The 17,109-nt window shown below is 44.4% G+C and overlaps 1 protein-coding gene across 1 annotated transcript in view; it reads right to left on the reverse strand.

The window, feature by feature from the left end:
* Positions 1 to 17,109, reverse strand: part of LOC122561061 (tumor necrosis factor receptor superfamily member 6-like) — a 57,967-nt gene that overhangs the window by 25,263 nt on the left and 15,595 nt on the right. Inside the window, exons 3-5 of the mRNA XM_087999272.1 lie at positions 16,686 to 16,802; positions 4,452 to 4,557; positions 1,216 to 1,286 (exon numbers count right to left, since the gene is read on the reverse strand). Coding sequence (XP_087855398.1) covers positions 1,216 to 1,286; positions 4,452 to 4,557; positions 16,686 to 16,802 — 294 coding nt within the window. The remainder of the gene's footprint in view (positions 1 to 1,215; positions 1,287 to 4,451; positions 4,558 to 16,685; positions 16,803 to 17,109) is intronic.

Genomic DNA, 17,109 nt, shown 5'->3' on the forward strand with positions numbered 1-17,109 from the left:
AGACCTCATGGAATACAGGGAGAACTAGCCATTTGGATACAGAAATGGCTCAAAGGTAGAAGACAGAGGGTGGTGGTAGAGGGTTGTTTTTCAGACTGGAGGCCAGTGACCAGTGGTGTGCCATGAGGTTTGGTGCTGGGTCCACTACTTTTCATCATTTACATAAATGATTTGGATGTGTGCATAAGAGGTACAGTTAGTAAGTTTGCAGATGACACCAAATTTGGAAATGTTGTGGATAGCAAAGGAGGTTACTTCAGATTACAACGGGATCTGGCCCAGATGAGCCAATGGGCTGAGGAGTGGCAGATGGAGTTTAATCTAGATACATGTGAGGTGCTGCATTTTGGGAAAGCATATCTTAGCAGGACCTATACACTCAATGGTAAGGTCCTTGGGAGTGGTGCTGAACAAAGAGACCTTGGAGTGCAGGTTCATAACTCCTTGAAAGTAGAGTTGCAGGTGAATAGGATAGTGAAGAAGGCATTTGGTATGCTTTCCTTTATTGGTTAGAGTATTGAGTACAGGAGTTGGGAGGTCATGTTGTGGCTGGACAGGACATTGGTTAAGCCACTGTTGGAATATTGCATGCAATTCTGGTCTCCTTCCTATTGGAAGGATGTTGTGAAACTTGAAAAGGTACAGAAAAGATTTACAAGGATGTTGCCAGGGTTGGAGGATTTGAACTATGGGGGAGGTTGAATAGGCTGGGGCTGTTTTCCCTGGAGCGTTGGAGGCTGAGGGGTTACCTGATAGATGTTTATAAAATCATGAGGGGCATGGATAGGGTAAATAGACAAAGTCTTTTTCCTGGGGTGGGCGAGTCCAGTACCAGAGGGCATAGGTTTAGGGTGAGAGGGAAAAGATATAAAAGAGACCTAAAGGGCAATGTTTTCACACTGAGAGTGGTGCATGTGTGGAATGGGCTGCCAGAAGAAGTGGCAGGGGCTGGCACAATTACAATATTTAAAAGGCATCTGGATGGGTACACGAATAGAAAGAGTTTGGAGGGAAATGGGCCGGGTGCTGGCAGGTGGGACTATATAGGTTGGGATATCTGGTCGGCATAGACGAGTTGGACCGAAGGGTCTGTTTCCGTGCGGTACATCTCCATGACTCTAAGCTGACTGTTTGGTGACTACTACTGCTCCTTTTAGTTTGTTAAGTTACTCCTATACACAACAGAAAGAAGAACAAAGCAAAAAAGAGATGCACCTTTTTTCCTGCAGACTGTGTCCTGTGTTTCTGTACAGGGTTGTTCAACCTCATCAGTTTCTGCGTTGCACCTTAGGTGGGAAATGAAAGACGTAAGGAAACAGCTGATCTGAGAAAACAGGAACACGTACTCATCTGAGAAAACAGGAACACGTACTCATGGAAACAATCAGCTGGTCTGTTCTGAAACTTCAGAAGGTTTCCTTTCGAGATGCTGCCAAAATTGCTAAAGTCAGATCTCCACCGTCATCATTATTTTGCTTCACTGATATGCTTAGATTGGTTAAAGATAACCTTCAGTAACTGGTTAGTTATCAGAACCTGTCATTTCCTAATATGGGCAGCCAGCTGGTGAAGTTATGGGCAGCGTTATGCAGAAGCTTGAACCCGCTGCAGAATACACTGCAATGGTCAAAATCCTTGGATTCCAGGAACCTGAATGAACAACCACAGAGTCTAAAGGTTGGTTAAACACAGTCCAGGCATTTATTTCTCTGTTCAGAGTTTTAGCCCAGCTCAAACATCTGCCCCCCCCCCCACCCCCCCTCCCCATAAACACACCCAACTCTCATGAAATTAGTAAAGTCACCATAGTCTGATAGGACTGAGAGAGACATGACTGGCAGAGAGTTTAATCTGAGACTCTCAGGCGAGAGGGGAGGTTGAGAAGACAGGACCTGCATGGTAACCTCAGCCAGTAGGGAATTGATGCTGTTGGCATCATTCTGCTTTGCAAAGCAACCATCCAGCCAACTGGGCTAACCAACTCCCAATTATCACTGAATGAACATATAACCATTGGCCATTCTCCAGCTGAATTTGGTTTCAGGCATTCCTGCCAGACCCTATTGATAATGGAGCTGAAGCCTCAGGTGATATACACTACTCTCCCCAGCACAAGCTTCCTCATTGGGAAGACAATTTCAGAAGACAATGCTCAACAGCATTGTCACATTCTGGCCAGTGCTATCTGAAAGGTATCCTGAGGAGACAGTGGAATTTCAGTTTGTCACAGTGCCAAAACTTAGAATTGCTTTTTATTTCTTCAAAGTATGCATTTGTTCCTGCCCATGCTCCTAATCTGTTTAAAGCTAAAGATTACAAAATGTAGCTGAGCAATCTAATGGAGACACTGACAGCTTTGAGCATCACTTTAATGAGGTGTTTGAATATGTAGACGAACAGAAAAACTGTGTCCTTCCAGACCCAATAGTAGCACATTCATCTATGTCAGAAAGTGGAGTATTCAATTGACCACTGCAGAGGTTTGACCACAGAATCCAGGTCGATATTCCACCCCACTGCTGAACCAGAGCTGCACCATCTGAACTGTCATCTGTTGAACAAAACCAAGGTCCAACCTATCCACTCAGCTGGATGCAAGAAAGCTTGCTGTACTATTGTGAAGAAGAACAGGGAAGTAATTCCTGTTGGTCTGGCTGACATTTATCCACATTGAACATCACTAAAACAAACTACCTAACCATTATCACATTGCTATTTGTGGGAGCTTGCTGTTCATAGACTGGCTCTCAAATTTAAAACATACAATAGTGATTGTTTACAAATTCATGGTGAAGTACAATGAATGACTTCAAATTGGCTGTGAAGTGCTTTTGAATGTGCTGAGATCAGGAAAAGCATCGGTGAATGTCTATATACAGTGCCCGGAGTTTAACATAGCATGGAGAAAATGAGGACTGCAGATGCTGGAGATCAGAGTCGAAAAGTGTGCTGCTGGAAAAGCACAGCTGGTCAGGCAGCATCCGAGGTGCAGGAGGAATCGACATTTCGGATATAAGCCCTTCATCAGGCATTCCTGACCTGCTGTGCTTTTCCAATGCCGCACTTTTTGACTTTAACACAAGATGGTAATGTCACCAAACTCAGAGGCCCAAGCTATCGCCACGGGACATGGATTCAAATTCCAAAACAGTAGGTAGTGGATATTTAAAAATTTAACAGATCTGCAATGGTGACCATGACAATCATCATTGTTTGTTTTAACAATCCATCTGGCTCACTAATGTCATTTTGGAAAGGAAATCTGCTGTCCTTACAGTCTGGCCTACATGCAATTCCAATTGGTTCTTAACGTTTCTCTGAAGTGGCTAAACCAGCAACTCAGTTCAAGGAACGACCACCAAATACTGACTTTGCCAGGTTCCATGAAAGAATAAAATAAAACTGCAAGTTCTTTCCTTTAACACACACAAGAGTTAGCAAAGTGATTTAATCACAAAACCTGCCTCGATTATGATAAGCATAATCAATATTTTAAGCCTTGCAGTTTACTCAATTGCTCCTATGCTTCTCTACAGATTCATGTATAAAAATATGAGAATGGTGCACCAGGTGAGGCACACAAATCAGCTCACACCTTGGCGTGTGTCATACTATCTACACCTCTTCGATTTGATACAGAATCACACGCTGAAAATCAAATGACCTCTTACAGAGTCATAGTCAGAGATGTACAGCATGGAAACAGACCCTTTCACTGGCAGTTATTCCATGACACTTACACAAAGCAGCTTTTCATGTCCTGAAGATTTCTCACAGAACTTAAGAGCCAACTAACTAATTACTTTTGAAATACAGTCATTAATGTTTAGTGGGCACCCATAACTGTCAACAGCTGTATACCAAGTTAACCAAAACAGCATTAGCAATTGTCCAGCAATAATTGATGATTTAACCTAATCCTGTTGTTAGAATTCAGAGGTAAACTCCCCAGCCCATCTTCACAAAAAGCTACTTGCATCGTTTTACATCCACCATACATCAGACAGCAAGTTGCATTTAACCTAATAAACTGTTCCAAGCACTGTATCAGCAGGCAAGATTTATCATCAAACTAAATAATGAGCTATTTGTACTGGTCAAGAAGGTCAAGTTGTAAGAAGCATCCGAAAAGGGTGAAAGAAAAACTGAAGAGGAGATGTATAGAAAGGGAATTTCAGAAATTACTGCCTGCGCATTGTCACTAGTGGTGGAGCATTTCAGATTGGAGTTGCACAAAAGACCCAAATATTTTGTTACTTAAGATACAGCAATCTTTCACTCGAACAATTGAATACATGCTCAAACTCTGAAACAGGATTCAATACTGCAATCCTCTGAGTCAAGAGGCGAGAGTGCTCTCATTGCAACTAAATGGATTGGCGACAACCTGCCCTGTTGATCCAACACTTGGCATGTAAATAAAATCAAAGTTTGTCATTTTTCTTACTTACTCTGCACACTTGCGGCATTCGTTTCCATTGGTTGTGCTGAAGAAATTTTCCAAACAACTGCATACTGTGTCATGGGTTGTGGTACAGTTGGTTTTCGTTTTCTTACCTGAAGGGAGTGAAATAGTTTACAGACTTCACCCAATCTTACAGCACACAGACTGAGGCCAACAAACGATCAACAAGCTGACCTCGCAGTTCACAAAGACCTAGCCATCTCTGTATTAGGAATTCACATCTTTCTCACTGACTGTTCAAACCAGGCAACGAATCAGGAAAATGAATTGGTTGCACTGCATGAGCACCATTCAAACTGAAGTATTCACACAGCAAGCCAAGGAGCTGAAGGCACTTTAGAGAGTTAAATATAAATAGCACTGTATTAAGATGGAAGCTATCAAATAGACATTTGAAAAGAAGAACAACCTTAATTTTCAGACATATGTGCAATATTTTATCATTATACAAAAAAAAACACAATACAAAATTAATTTTTCAGGGCCAGTGAGGAGGTTTCACAGTGACTGTCAACTTAGCTTGCAGTTATCAACTTAGTTACATCTCATTTAATTGACGCAACTCTTCTAGAGTTTTTACTGCATTAGTGAATGACCTTGTCAATAAGAGAGATATCAGAATTCCTGTCACTGCTTTCAGCCTCAGTGGTAATTGCAACACTGATAGTCCCATCGTTGTTACCACTGCAAACTGCAAGCCAGTACATCCAATTTTCCTCTTGAGCATATGGTGCAAGTATATTGGATGAAATATTGGGAGACTGCCAAAGCATATACTGTTATTAAAGGAAGTAATTGCAATGGTCCACAGTTCAGAAGATCTCTTGCTGGGTCAAAAGTATTTTATTAAAAGCAAAAGGCTTTTGATTTTTGGCACAATTAACTCAAAGACATTCCACAATACGTCACTGTAGGCGTGTGGACAACAGATACCGTTCCAGGAACTGCAAGAGAATTAATTGTGTCTTGAGGTACCCATTGTTCCCTGTGTTCGCTGAGGCCCAGTACCCCTCACGCTGCATATCCAAATGCCTCTCTTTAACAGAATGAAATGCTTACAACCCCATATGGATAATGGACAATTACCCAACTTCACTCAACTTAAGAAGTTTTGAAGGGTCACTGGCCCCGAAACATTAACTCTGGTTTCTTTCCACAGATGCTGCTCAACCTGCTGAGTTTCTACAACAATTTCTGTAATGTAAATACTGGAATGTTGATTTAGTAACTAACATTGGATGTGGAAAGACAGATTAAATAAACTAAACTGTGGTCTCATTTGAGCAATTTAAAGAATATAAGATATGGAATTTGTTTTATTTATTAGTCAATACCTTTGGATATACATTTTAGTTGTATTTTGCAATTACCAGGTCCCTGATTGTGCTATGGAAGGTTGCCACATGAGCGTTTAGTATTCCTTTAATGGAAGTGCTACTTCATTCAGAATACGCACAGTTCACAGACACACAGACAGAGAGGCGTAGAGAGACACACAGAGAGACACACAGAGAGACGCAACATGCAGTAATTTGTTCTGTCACACTAACTGGCACAAGCAAAACTTTGAGTGATAAGAAACAAGAGTCAAAATTATTTTTATTTTTTCAGTGCTTATCTTCAGATTTTCTGGAGGACTACATTTTGATTAAGTGTTCTGTCACCTTTCTAGCCTCTCTCCCCTCTTCCCCAAATTCCCCTCCTGTAGTGTCCTTTAGCACTCCTCACAGTTCTTGCAGCCCCCTTCTCCACAGCAATGGCCAGTTACAACCTCGTTCTCTGTTCCTTACATCAATCTCCTCACCTCCTTCCCCCAACCTCGCTGCTGCCACCTCCTCCCTCCTTCCTCTGGCTGATGCCCCACCAGCTGGAACTCCCAGAGGGAGGGTATGGAGAAGGTGTGGTGTGGTGGGGTAAAGGGGGCAAACAATACAAAGCCCTTTGAAGAATGGAGGACAATGCCAAGAGACAAACTTGAGAATCTGGATCCAACGTTCAATAATCTGTCAAGATCAGTACATTCCACATTAAATTCCTTATTCCACCAACTGTATCACAAGGATTACTTACTGCTCAATGCACAACATTTCAATCACCCATTCACCAATCACCTCTGTCCATCCTCATTTGCCTTACATGCACATCTCAGTTGGCACACACTGGTAGCTATTCAACCATGACAGTGACACTCACTGATACACTTGCATCTCTCCTAGTGGAAGAGAGATACACCAACAAAGCTGGGAGATAGGAACAGCTACATGGCCTTATCCGGTTGTGAGGCTATTTCTCAGGGCTGAATCCGTGGAAGCATACAGAAGGCAATTATTAATCCTCCTCCTCCTCCTCATATCCCATTACTCTAAATCCTTTGTATTTGCAAGCTTCTTCCTTCCCCCTCAGCACACTCCAATCATTGCACTGCCTGCCTTTCAGAAACCCGTTAATTACTACTTGCACAGGCAGCAGTTGAAAAGCAACAATAATGATGATGAAAATAACATTGCCACCGATTTAACAAATGCAGCTATCAGCTCAGACATTGGCACCGTGTGTAATGTAAAGAGTGGCCACAGGGACAGCAGCTCCATTTGGTGAACCAAAGTGATGGGAGATCACATGGAATAGGAGCCTGGAACAATAAGACCATTAGGTCACATGACCTCTCTTACGATCTTCAACATATGTTCTTTTTCAATAAAGTCGGAGTGCTGATTACCCACAAGGCCTCACTACATGCCAACCAGACACAGAACCAGACGTGGGAGGTAAATGCCCTTAGTGATATCCAGTCACAGTCACGATGAACTGGAAAGTCAACCCAATGGTCTAAACCCAGAGGTAGGGAACAAACAAGGTCAGCAGTGGCAGAGGCCAGCCAGCGACAGGTTCTGAGACATATCTAGGCACTGAACTGCAGAACAGGAAATCCCACAATCAAAAAGAGAAAGAGAAAGCCCCAAGGCAGAACATGCAGCAAACAATGGGAAGAATTCACTCAATGACATTAAGGAAAGTATGACAAGAAACAAAAGTACTTACTGACATGGGGAAGAAATGGGAACTCAGAAAATGCACAAGAGGAACTGGGCACATTCAAACCATGAAGGAACACCACCGGTGGGAACCCACCCCAATACCTCATGAGTGTAAACAGAGACCACAGCAAGGTTGCAGTGGCTGCAGGAAAATTACAGACAGATGGCGGCAGTCTGTGGGAGTCTCAGTGATAAGGGGTTAAAGTCTTACTGAGGGATGTGAAAGGCCTGTGACAAGAATTCAACTTCCTGCTGGTACAGACCTGTAAGAAACATTCTGGTGTGCAGAGATGAAAACAAAGTGGCAGAGAAAGCAGTTTAAATTAGTAAACCCTCAACCTGGGAGACTGCTACAAGCTATCACAGAAATAAGGGACATGGAAAAATTTGTCACAATAAGCCACAGTCGGTGTCTCAGTTTTCAGTACAGCACAGAAAATGAAGCAGCGTAAGATCGGAGGTTGGCAGTGTAAGGTCAAAGGGCGACACTGGTAATTCAGACTAGGACCAGCTTGCTCGCATGCAGGCTCGAGCTGTTGTCAGTGTGGCAGCTGATACCAAAAGGACTTCAACATTCCAACAATTTGTACTCTAAATCAATCCGTGGGATTGCCGAGGCTCCGTCTGTCATAGTGGATTGGGAAGTAGTCCATGCTGCACAACTCCTCTGTGCGTACATTCAGAATGGCAGCTTTTGCTCTCCAGCCACAGCAACCCTGCCTCTGCCCTTGACGTTACCCAGTGGTGAGCCCAGGCTGCTGCTGGGCCATGCCAAGGTGGTGCAATCCAAACCTGGGCTAAACAGGGCCAGAGTCGTTCAGGCCAAAGACCAGCTGGAGTCTCTTCCAGTGAAAGACAGCAGCTTTGCTACAGTCAGTCAGTCAGTGAGATAGCATCACATAGGAGTACGAGATCAAAGGCATCTGCAACAATGGCACTAAGTTTCCTGAAGAAAGGCTTATGCCCGAAACGTCGATTCTCCTGTTCCCTGGATGCTGCCTGACCTGCCGCGCTTTTCCAGCAACACATTTTCAGCTCTGATCTCCAGCATCTGCAGTCCTCACTTTCTCCACTAAGCTCATACACATTGGTAATGAGAGTCTCTTTGTGTGGGATGGTTTGATTAATAAATTTAGGTTAGCATGTTTGCATTGTGTTAGCACAATGAGCATTTTGTTTGCATGTCATTCCCCTGTCTCTGCCTCATCACATTGAACATCATTTGAATAGAAGCAATTATCTAATGCCCACTTGAATGCCTTTAACTGAACGTGGCCTCAACTTCATGTCCAAGCAGTAGAATCCAAGCCCAAACCTCTCACTGTCTGAAAAGGTTGCTTCTCTCATTACAATGGGGTTCACACGCTGAATTCCACCCTCGCCCCGATCTCCCTCCCCGCCCCGATTCCCACCCCCACACCTAACCCCGCCCCCACTCCCAGCTCCAGCCCCACACCAGGTCCTAGCTCCCAGCCCTGCCGTATTTTCACCATCCCTCCAGAACTACCCCTCTCTGAGGATGAAAGGTCAGAGGCCTCACCTTCAACCCCCTAAGCTCTCGGATCAACGAGTTCAACACGCGGCGTGATATCGAACAATTCTTCCGCCGCCTTCGCCTCCGTGCCTACTTCTTCAACCAGGATTCTCGCCCACCCTCTGACGACCCCTTCTCCCGCCTCCAACACACCCCATCCACCTGGACACCCCGTGCTGGCCTCTTACCCGCCCTCAATCTCTTCATAGCCAACTGCCGCCGCGACATTAACCGCCTCAACCTGTCTCACCCACTCCAACCTCTCACCCTCGGAACGTGCAGCCCTCCACTCCCTCCAACCTCACTATCAAACCAGCAGACAAGGGAGGCGCGGTAGTAGTTTGGCGCACCGACCTTTACACCGCTGAGGCTAAACGCCAGCTCGCGGACACCTCCTCCTACTGCCCCCTTGACCATGACCCCACCTCCCACCACCAAACCATCATCTCCCAGTCCATCCATAACCTCATCACCTCAGGGGATCTCCCATCCACCACCTCCAACTTCACAGGCCCACAACCCCGCATCGCCCGTTTCTACCTCCTGCCCAAAATCCACAAACCTGACTGCCCCGGCCGACCCATTGTCTCAGCCTGCTCCTGCCCACTGAACTCATCTCTGCATACCTCGACACGGTCCTGTCCCCCTTAGTCCAAGAACTATCCACCGACGTTCGGGACACCACCCACGCCCTCCACCTCCTCCATGATTTTCGCTTCCCTGGACCCCAATGTCTTATCTTCACCATGGACATCCAGTCTCTGTACACCTCCATCCCCCATCACGATGGCCTCAAAGCCCTCCGCTTCTTCCTTTCCTGCCGTACCAACCAGTACCCTTCCACTGACACCCTCCTTCAACTGACTGAACTGGTCCTCACTCTGAACAACTTTTCTTTCCAAACCTCCCACTTCCTCCAAACCAAAGGAGTAGCCATGGGCACCCGCATGGGCCCCAGCTATGCCTGCCTCTTCGTAGGATATGTGGAACAGTCCATCCTCTGCAACTACACTGGCACCACCCCCCAACTTTTCCTCCGCTACATCGATGACTGTATCGGCGCTGCCTCGTGCTCCCACGAGGAGGTTGAACAGTTAATCCACTTTACCGACACCTTCCACCCCGACCTCAAATTTACCTGGACCGTCTCAGACTCCTCCCTCCCCTTCCTAGACCTCTCCATTTCTATCTCGGGCGACCGAATCAACACAGACATTTACTATAAATCGACCGACTCCCACAGCTACCTAGACTACACCTCCTCCCACCCTGCCCCCTGTAAAAACGCCATCCCATATTCCCAATTCCTTCGCCTCCGTCGCATCTGCTCCCAGGAGGACCAGTTCCAATACCGTACAACCCAGATGGCCTCCTTCTTCAAAGACCGCAATTTCCCCCCAGACGTGATCGACGATGCTCTCCACCTCTTCTCCTCCACTTCCCACTCCTCCACCCTTGAGCCCCGTCCCTCCAATCGCCACCAGGACAGAACCCCACTGGTCCTCACCTACCACCCCACCAACCTCCATGGACAACGTATTATCCATCGTCATTTCCGCCACCTCCAAACGGACCCCACCACCAGGGATATATTTCCCTCCCCTCCCCTATCAGCATTCCGAAAAGACCACTCCCTCCGTGACTCCCTCGTCAGGTCCACACCCCCCACCAACCCACTCCCGGCACCTTCCCCTGCAACCGCAAGAAATGCAAAACTTGCGCCCACACCTCCCCCCGTACTTCCCTCCAAGGCCCCAAGGGATACTTCCATATCCACCACAAATTCACCTGCACCTCCACACACACCATTTACTGCATCCGCTGCACCCAATGTGGCCTCCTCTATATTGGGGAGACAGGCCGCCTACTTGCAGAACGTTTCAGAGAACACCTCTGGGACACCCGGACCAACCAACCCAACCACCCCGTGGCTCAAAACTTCAACTCCCCCTCCCACTCCACCAAGGACATGCAGATCCTTGGACTCCTCCATCGCCAGACCATAGCAACACGACGGCTGGAGGAAGAACGCCTCATCTTCCGCCTAGGAACCCTCCAACCACAAGGGATGAACTCAGATTTCTCCAGTTTCCTCATTTCTCCTCCCCCCACCTTGTCTCAGTCCCAACCCTCGAACTCAGTACCACCTTCCTAACCTGCAATCTTCTTCCTGACTCTCCGCCCCCCACCCCCACTCATGCCTATCAGCCTCACCTTAACCTCCTTCCACCTATCGCATTTCCAACGCCCCTCCCCCAAGTCCCTCCTCCCTACCTTTTATCTTAGCCTGCTTGGCACACTTCCCTCATTCCTGAAGAAGGGCTCATGCCCGAAACGTCGATTCTCCTGCTCCTTGGATGCTGCCTGACCTGCTGCGCTTTTCCAGCAACACATTTTCAGATCTGATCTCCAGCATCTGCAGTCCTCACTTCCTCCCATTACAATTGCTTCTTTTGCAAATCACTATAAATCAATACCCTCTCATTTTCAATCCTTTTATGGACAGGAATATTTTCTACTGATCTACATTATTCAGCCCCCTCACAATTTTCAAAACTGCTCTCAGATCTCCTCTTCTGTCCAAGTAGCACAGTCCCAACCCCTTCTAACTATCCTCATACCCTAAAGTTCAGCATTTCTGGAACCATTCTTGTAAATCTCTTCTGCAATCTCTCCAATGTCTTCATATCCTTCCTTTAGTGAGACGCCCAACAAGACCTTTGCTCTTGTACCCCATGCCCTTCATAAAGCTGAGGACACCGTATGCTTTATTAACTACTCTCTCTACCTGTCTTGCAACCACAGTGCACATTTACACCCAGGTCCCTTTGTTCTCTACCCCCTTCAAAATAATACTCCTTACTTTGTTTTGTCTGTCCATATCCGTCCTGCGTCATTTCACATTTCTCTGCAGAGAACCTTATCTGCCACTTATCTATTCACTACAATGTCAACAGTCTTTTGAATTCTGCACCATCCTCCTCAGTTTATGAAGCTTCAAAGTTTTGTATAATCCACAAACTTTGAAACTTTCCCTTCCAAACCTAGATCCATACTTCAGGAAAAAGTAAGGTTCCCAATACCAACTCCTGGGAAATTCCAAATACAAACCTTCCTCCAGCCTGAAAAATATCCATTGACCATTATTCTCTGTTCCCAATTATTCAATCAAATTGCTACTGTCCCTTTTGTTCCACAAGCATAGCACTGTATCTTTTTTTTGGAAAGTCCATGTATACCACAGCAATGGCATGACCTGTCTTGACCGTTTCAGTTACATTTTCAAACAACTGCAGCAAGTTAAACATCAAATCCATGCTAACTCTTCCCAATTGAGCCAACTTTTTCCATGTGACTATTCATTCAAACCCAAAAATGGCTTCCAGAAGCTTCTCCAACACTCATGGATTTGTAATTGCTGGGTTCATTCTTATTTTTGAACAAGGATGTGCTCTTTGCAATTCTGCGGTTGCCTGGCAAGTCCCTTGAGTTGAGGAAGACTGAAAGATTTATGGTCAGTTTCCCATTAAATCCTACTCTCTCTTCCTTCAATATCCTTGAATGCCTTTCATCTGGTCCTAGTCCTTTTAATACCAGTCTCTCCAACATTCCTTCCTTGCCAATTCTGAAGCCATCTTGGAATAGAGATTCCTCCTGTCACTACGGCCCAGATGACATCTACCTCTTTCACAAAAACAGATATAGAATATTCATACCTCAGCCATGCTCCATCTCTAATCAACTGTATTCCTCCTTTTACCACCGTTTGACTACTCAAATCATGATAGAAAATTTGGAGATTCCCTGTTGAGCTGGCTGCAAATGTTCTTTCTGTAATTTCTATTGCTTTTTTAAACAATTTTCCAACCTCCCCTCTGAACCATCTCAACAGGATTTTTGACCTGACACCTGTTAAAAGCACACTTTCTGTTTGTTACCCTAATTTCTATTTCCTTTATCATCCACAGAGTTCTGAATTGTTTGCCTTTCGAGGGAATATACCTAAAACATTTCCATTTTGAAAGTAGACCATTATTTAGCAACCGTTTTTCCCAACAAAGTTCTGCTCCAGTCTCTCAGGTCCAGTTCTATTCTTGTCCACTAAAATCAGCTCTCTCCCAGTTAATTATTCTTACTCAGGAAGCTTACATTCTATTGTCATCCTAAATCTCCCAATAACAATGATTCATATCCCCTAAATGTTCACCCACTGACACTTGAATTGAGGCTATGGTTATTAGTATGGCACTTGAACAGGTTATTCACTGACATGCAGAAAGGGGCTGCTTAAGTTGTATCTATCCTTTCTTCACCTGTACCTCTTCTTGATCTTTAGCTGCATGCCATAAAACTTGTGCAATGGGCTATCCCCTAAATGATGGAGACATTTTTCAGAGAACCGCAGAATTGCAAAGAGCACATCCTTGTTCAAAAATAAGAATGAACCCAACAATTACAAATCAATGAGTGATGGAGAAGTTTCTGGAAGCCATTTTTGGGTTTGAATGAATAGTCACATGGAAAAAGTTGGCTCAATTGGGAAGAGTTAGCATGGATTTCATGTTTAACTTGCTGTAGTTGTTTGAAAATTTAACTGAAAAGGTCAAGCCAAGTCATGCCATTGCTGTGGTATACATGGACTTTCCATAAGTCATGACTCTCCCACCAGGGCATCAGCTCACCATTCTTACTCCAAAGCCCACCCACCAGATCCTGACCACCCTCCTCCTGTCCTTTCAACTAACCATATGTGCACTCCACTAACCCTAACCTTTACTCACTCGAAGGTAGCGGCTCCCAGTGCACCTATTTCTAGCAGTAATGGGGTCTTGTACAAAATGTGAAGGGCCAAGTCTTTCAGCATCGCCTATTCCGTGATCTGGAAACTTTTGCAACATTATAAAACTTTACCAAGCAGATCCCTACGCAACTGTGGCAACGCCCAACTAAATTCAATCAGCAAACCAACTGATTAGTTGGCAATCCATTTAAACAGTGTTGGCGCAGAGCTCCTGCCTGCCATTGAAGCTGTTTTCAATTGTGCATAATTAAAAGAGGATGTTAGCAAAATCACTGAGCTCCAAAATGATAAATGTGACATCAAATCAGCATTACATGCTGGTGGACATCATGAACATTTTAGAGTCAGAGTGATACAGCACAGAAATAGACCTTTCGGTCCAACCAATCCATGCCAACCATAATCCCAAATTAAGCTCGTCCCATTTGCCTGCTCCTGGCCATGTCCTTCCTAAAATCAATCCTATTCATAGACCTATCCAAATGTCTTTTAAACGTTGCAATTGAGCCCGCATCCACCACTTCCTCAGGAAGTTCATTCCACATGCGAACTACCCTCTGCGTAAACAATTTGACCTTCATGTCTTTTTTAAAATCTCTCCGCTCTCTCCTTAAATTGGTGCCCATTAGTCTTGAAATCCTGCACCCTTGGGAAAAGACACCTACCATTGACTCTATGTGTACCCCTGATGATTTTATAAATTTCTTTCATTTTCTCTATGCTTTCAATGCAAGCCTGCTGTGTAAGCACCATTGCCCTCATGAGTAAGTGGTCTGGCATCACTCAGCCAACAGCTAACCAGTATGAACTTCATACCAATTACATTTTCACAATATTGTTTAGAAACTGCTTCCCACCTTCTTCCTTCATGAGTTCCTTATTAATCTGATGTTCACTTCCAGTGGAAGTTACAAGCCTCCAGGGCAGTAAAATTTCAGTGTTGCTCCCACTGTGAGACCTTTTCCTTCATTGAAGACACAGTGGGAAGCAGAGTCTGAGCCCTGCTTCAGAAGTACACCAGTAACTCAATTTCTACCTGCTAGTTAGGTCTTCCACAATGCATTTCATGAAGGAATAGATTGTGGGGAGCAGCAACTCTGCAAAGCTTTCTCAGCCCAGATCTTACAAAAAGGTTCACCACAAATAATACGCTGAGCTGGCTTAGAAACCCTTTGCTTCAAAAGGGTTTCTAAGGGCTGCAGTTGTCAATTGATTGGTTAAAATTTTCAGTAGCAATCATGGTAAGGCTATCACTGTTCACTCTTATAGAAAATTAAGTTGGACAGATTCCAGCAACCTCACATGCACAGTCAAACACAGAAATCAGGAAACTCTTGTCCAAAGTGTCCTGCTACTCTCAAAGCTTTGCTGTAGCAGAGACTCAGAATGTAAATATACAAAAGGGTATAAAGCTGTAAGAACTACTTATTACATGCCCACTAACTTCATCTAAAATATTAAGACTCATTCATCCTAGTGGAATTAAATTTCCTACGCTATAATCGACCAAACAACCTCTCTGCATCTGAAATGTAATTTTTACAAATGTGGAGTCTCATTCTTTCAGGCTTTAATTAAAATAAAAATCTTTTTTTTTTTCACTTTCTCTTTCCATCTCTCTAATCCCTCACGCTCAGTCTTACTATTTATTTATTTGTTTCCCTTTCTATAACTGGTTAGGCATTTTATTAAATAGTCTAACTGCTCCTTCCTGGTTTAGTCTCTGTGCTACACAGGCCACTGCACTCAAAGGCTTCTTTCATCACCAGAGGTTCTAACGCAAGCCTCAACTTAAAGATCTGCGGACATGTTAAGTGTAATGACCAACTGTTGTTGTTTGTTTCTCAGAAACTGCAAAATCCAACCCTATGCCACAATTCCAAAAGCTTGAAGTTTAATAAATTGCCAAATGGCCATAAAACAATCCACTATTCTTTCAATATCAAGAGTATTTGTGGAGATACTACAGAAACCGGGATGAAACTTCTTAGAGCAGAAAGGATTAGGGAGAGATTTAGTCGAGGTGCTCAAAATTATGAAAGTTTTTCTAATACAGTAAGTACAAGAAAATGTTTCCATCAGTAAGAATTTAAATACCTAACAAGTTGGTAAAAGAACCATGAAGGAAGATGAAGACGTTACTGAAATTTGGGTAGCATGGTGGCTCAGTGGTTAGCACTGCTACCTCACAGCGCCAGGGTCCCAGGTTCAATTCCAGCCTTGGGTGACGGTCTGTGTGAAGTTTGCACATTCTCGCTGTGTCTGTGTGGGTTTCCTCCCACAGTCCAAAGATGTGCAGGTCAGGTGAATTGGCCATGCTAAATCGCCCATAGTGTTAGGTGTATTAGTTGGAGGGAAATGGGTCTGGGGTGGGTTACTCTTCGGAGGATCAGTGAGGACTTGTTGGGCCGAAGGGCTTGTTTCTGCACTGTAGGGAATCTAATCCAATGTTCCAAGCTGTTGGGATCTGGAACATTCTACTTGGAAGGGGTGGTGGAGGCAGATTAAAAAAGGATGCCTCAGATGGGAATTTAATTTATATTCCAATAAAACATTGCAGAGTGGAAACCACTTTCTAAGGTGACCAAGTAAGAAACACAATTGAGTTAACTATTGGTCAACTAGAAATGGGCAACAAATGTCAGACTTCACAGCCATCCTGCATCAGAAAAGAGGTTTCTTTTTAATTTGGCCGCACAAGCCAAAAAGGCCAAGTGACCTTTGGTGCTCTATGAATCTGGTTCTATTTAACTGGAATGCTTTCAGTATTTGGTACACATAACTTTAGGCAGTTAGTGAAGCAGATCCAGAAGTGCTTTTTTGGCAAAAAAAAAACCACGTACTTACCATCATGCTCCTGGCATTGCAGACATCGTCTACATTCAGGCAAGTGATTTTCACTATCTGTAAATTCACCCTCTCGACACTCCACACAATTACAAGTGCAATGTAACAGGTAAGTACCTAAGAGCAAACAATGTGAATGTAAGGACTAAAACAAACTGCAGCATATAGCCATATCGGATTTTAAAAACACAGCAGTTCAAAACATTTTAAAGGCATTAAAATACTTAACACTTCAGGAGAATCAAACCAATTATTGGAGGTAGACTTATGTTGCCATTACAAAAGAAGAAATCACCCAACTCTGCGCCTTCCATAGTCTATCATCTCCTGAAATCCTCGTCCACGCATCTATTTTCATCTCCAGCCTGAACTAACCCAAACCGTAAGCTTCACAATAGCAGTTAGAGAGAGCACAGCCGGAGTG

This window comes from Chiloscyllium plagiosum, unplaced genomic scaffold (assembly GCF_037043375.1).
Source record: "Chiloscyllium plagiosum isolate Xiang-an unplaced genomic scaffold, Cpla_swu_hap1 HiC_scaffold_22, whole genome shotgun sequence".
Taxonomy (NCBI): domain Eukaryota; kingdom Metazoa; phylum Chordata; class Chondrichthyes; order Orectolobiformes; family Hemiscylliidae; genus Chiloscyllium; species Chiloscyllium plagiosum.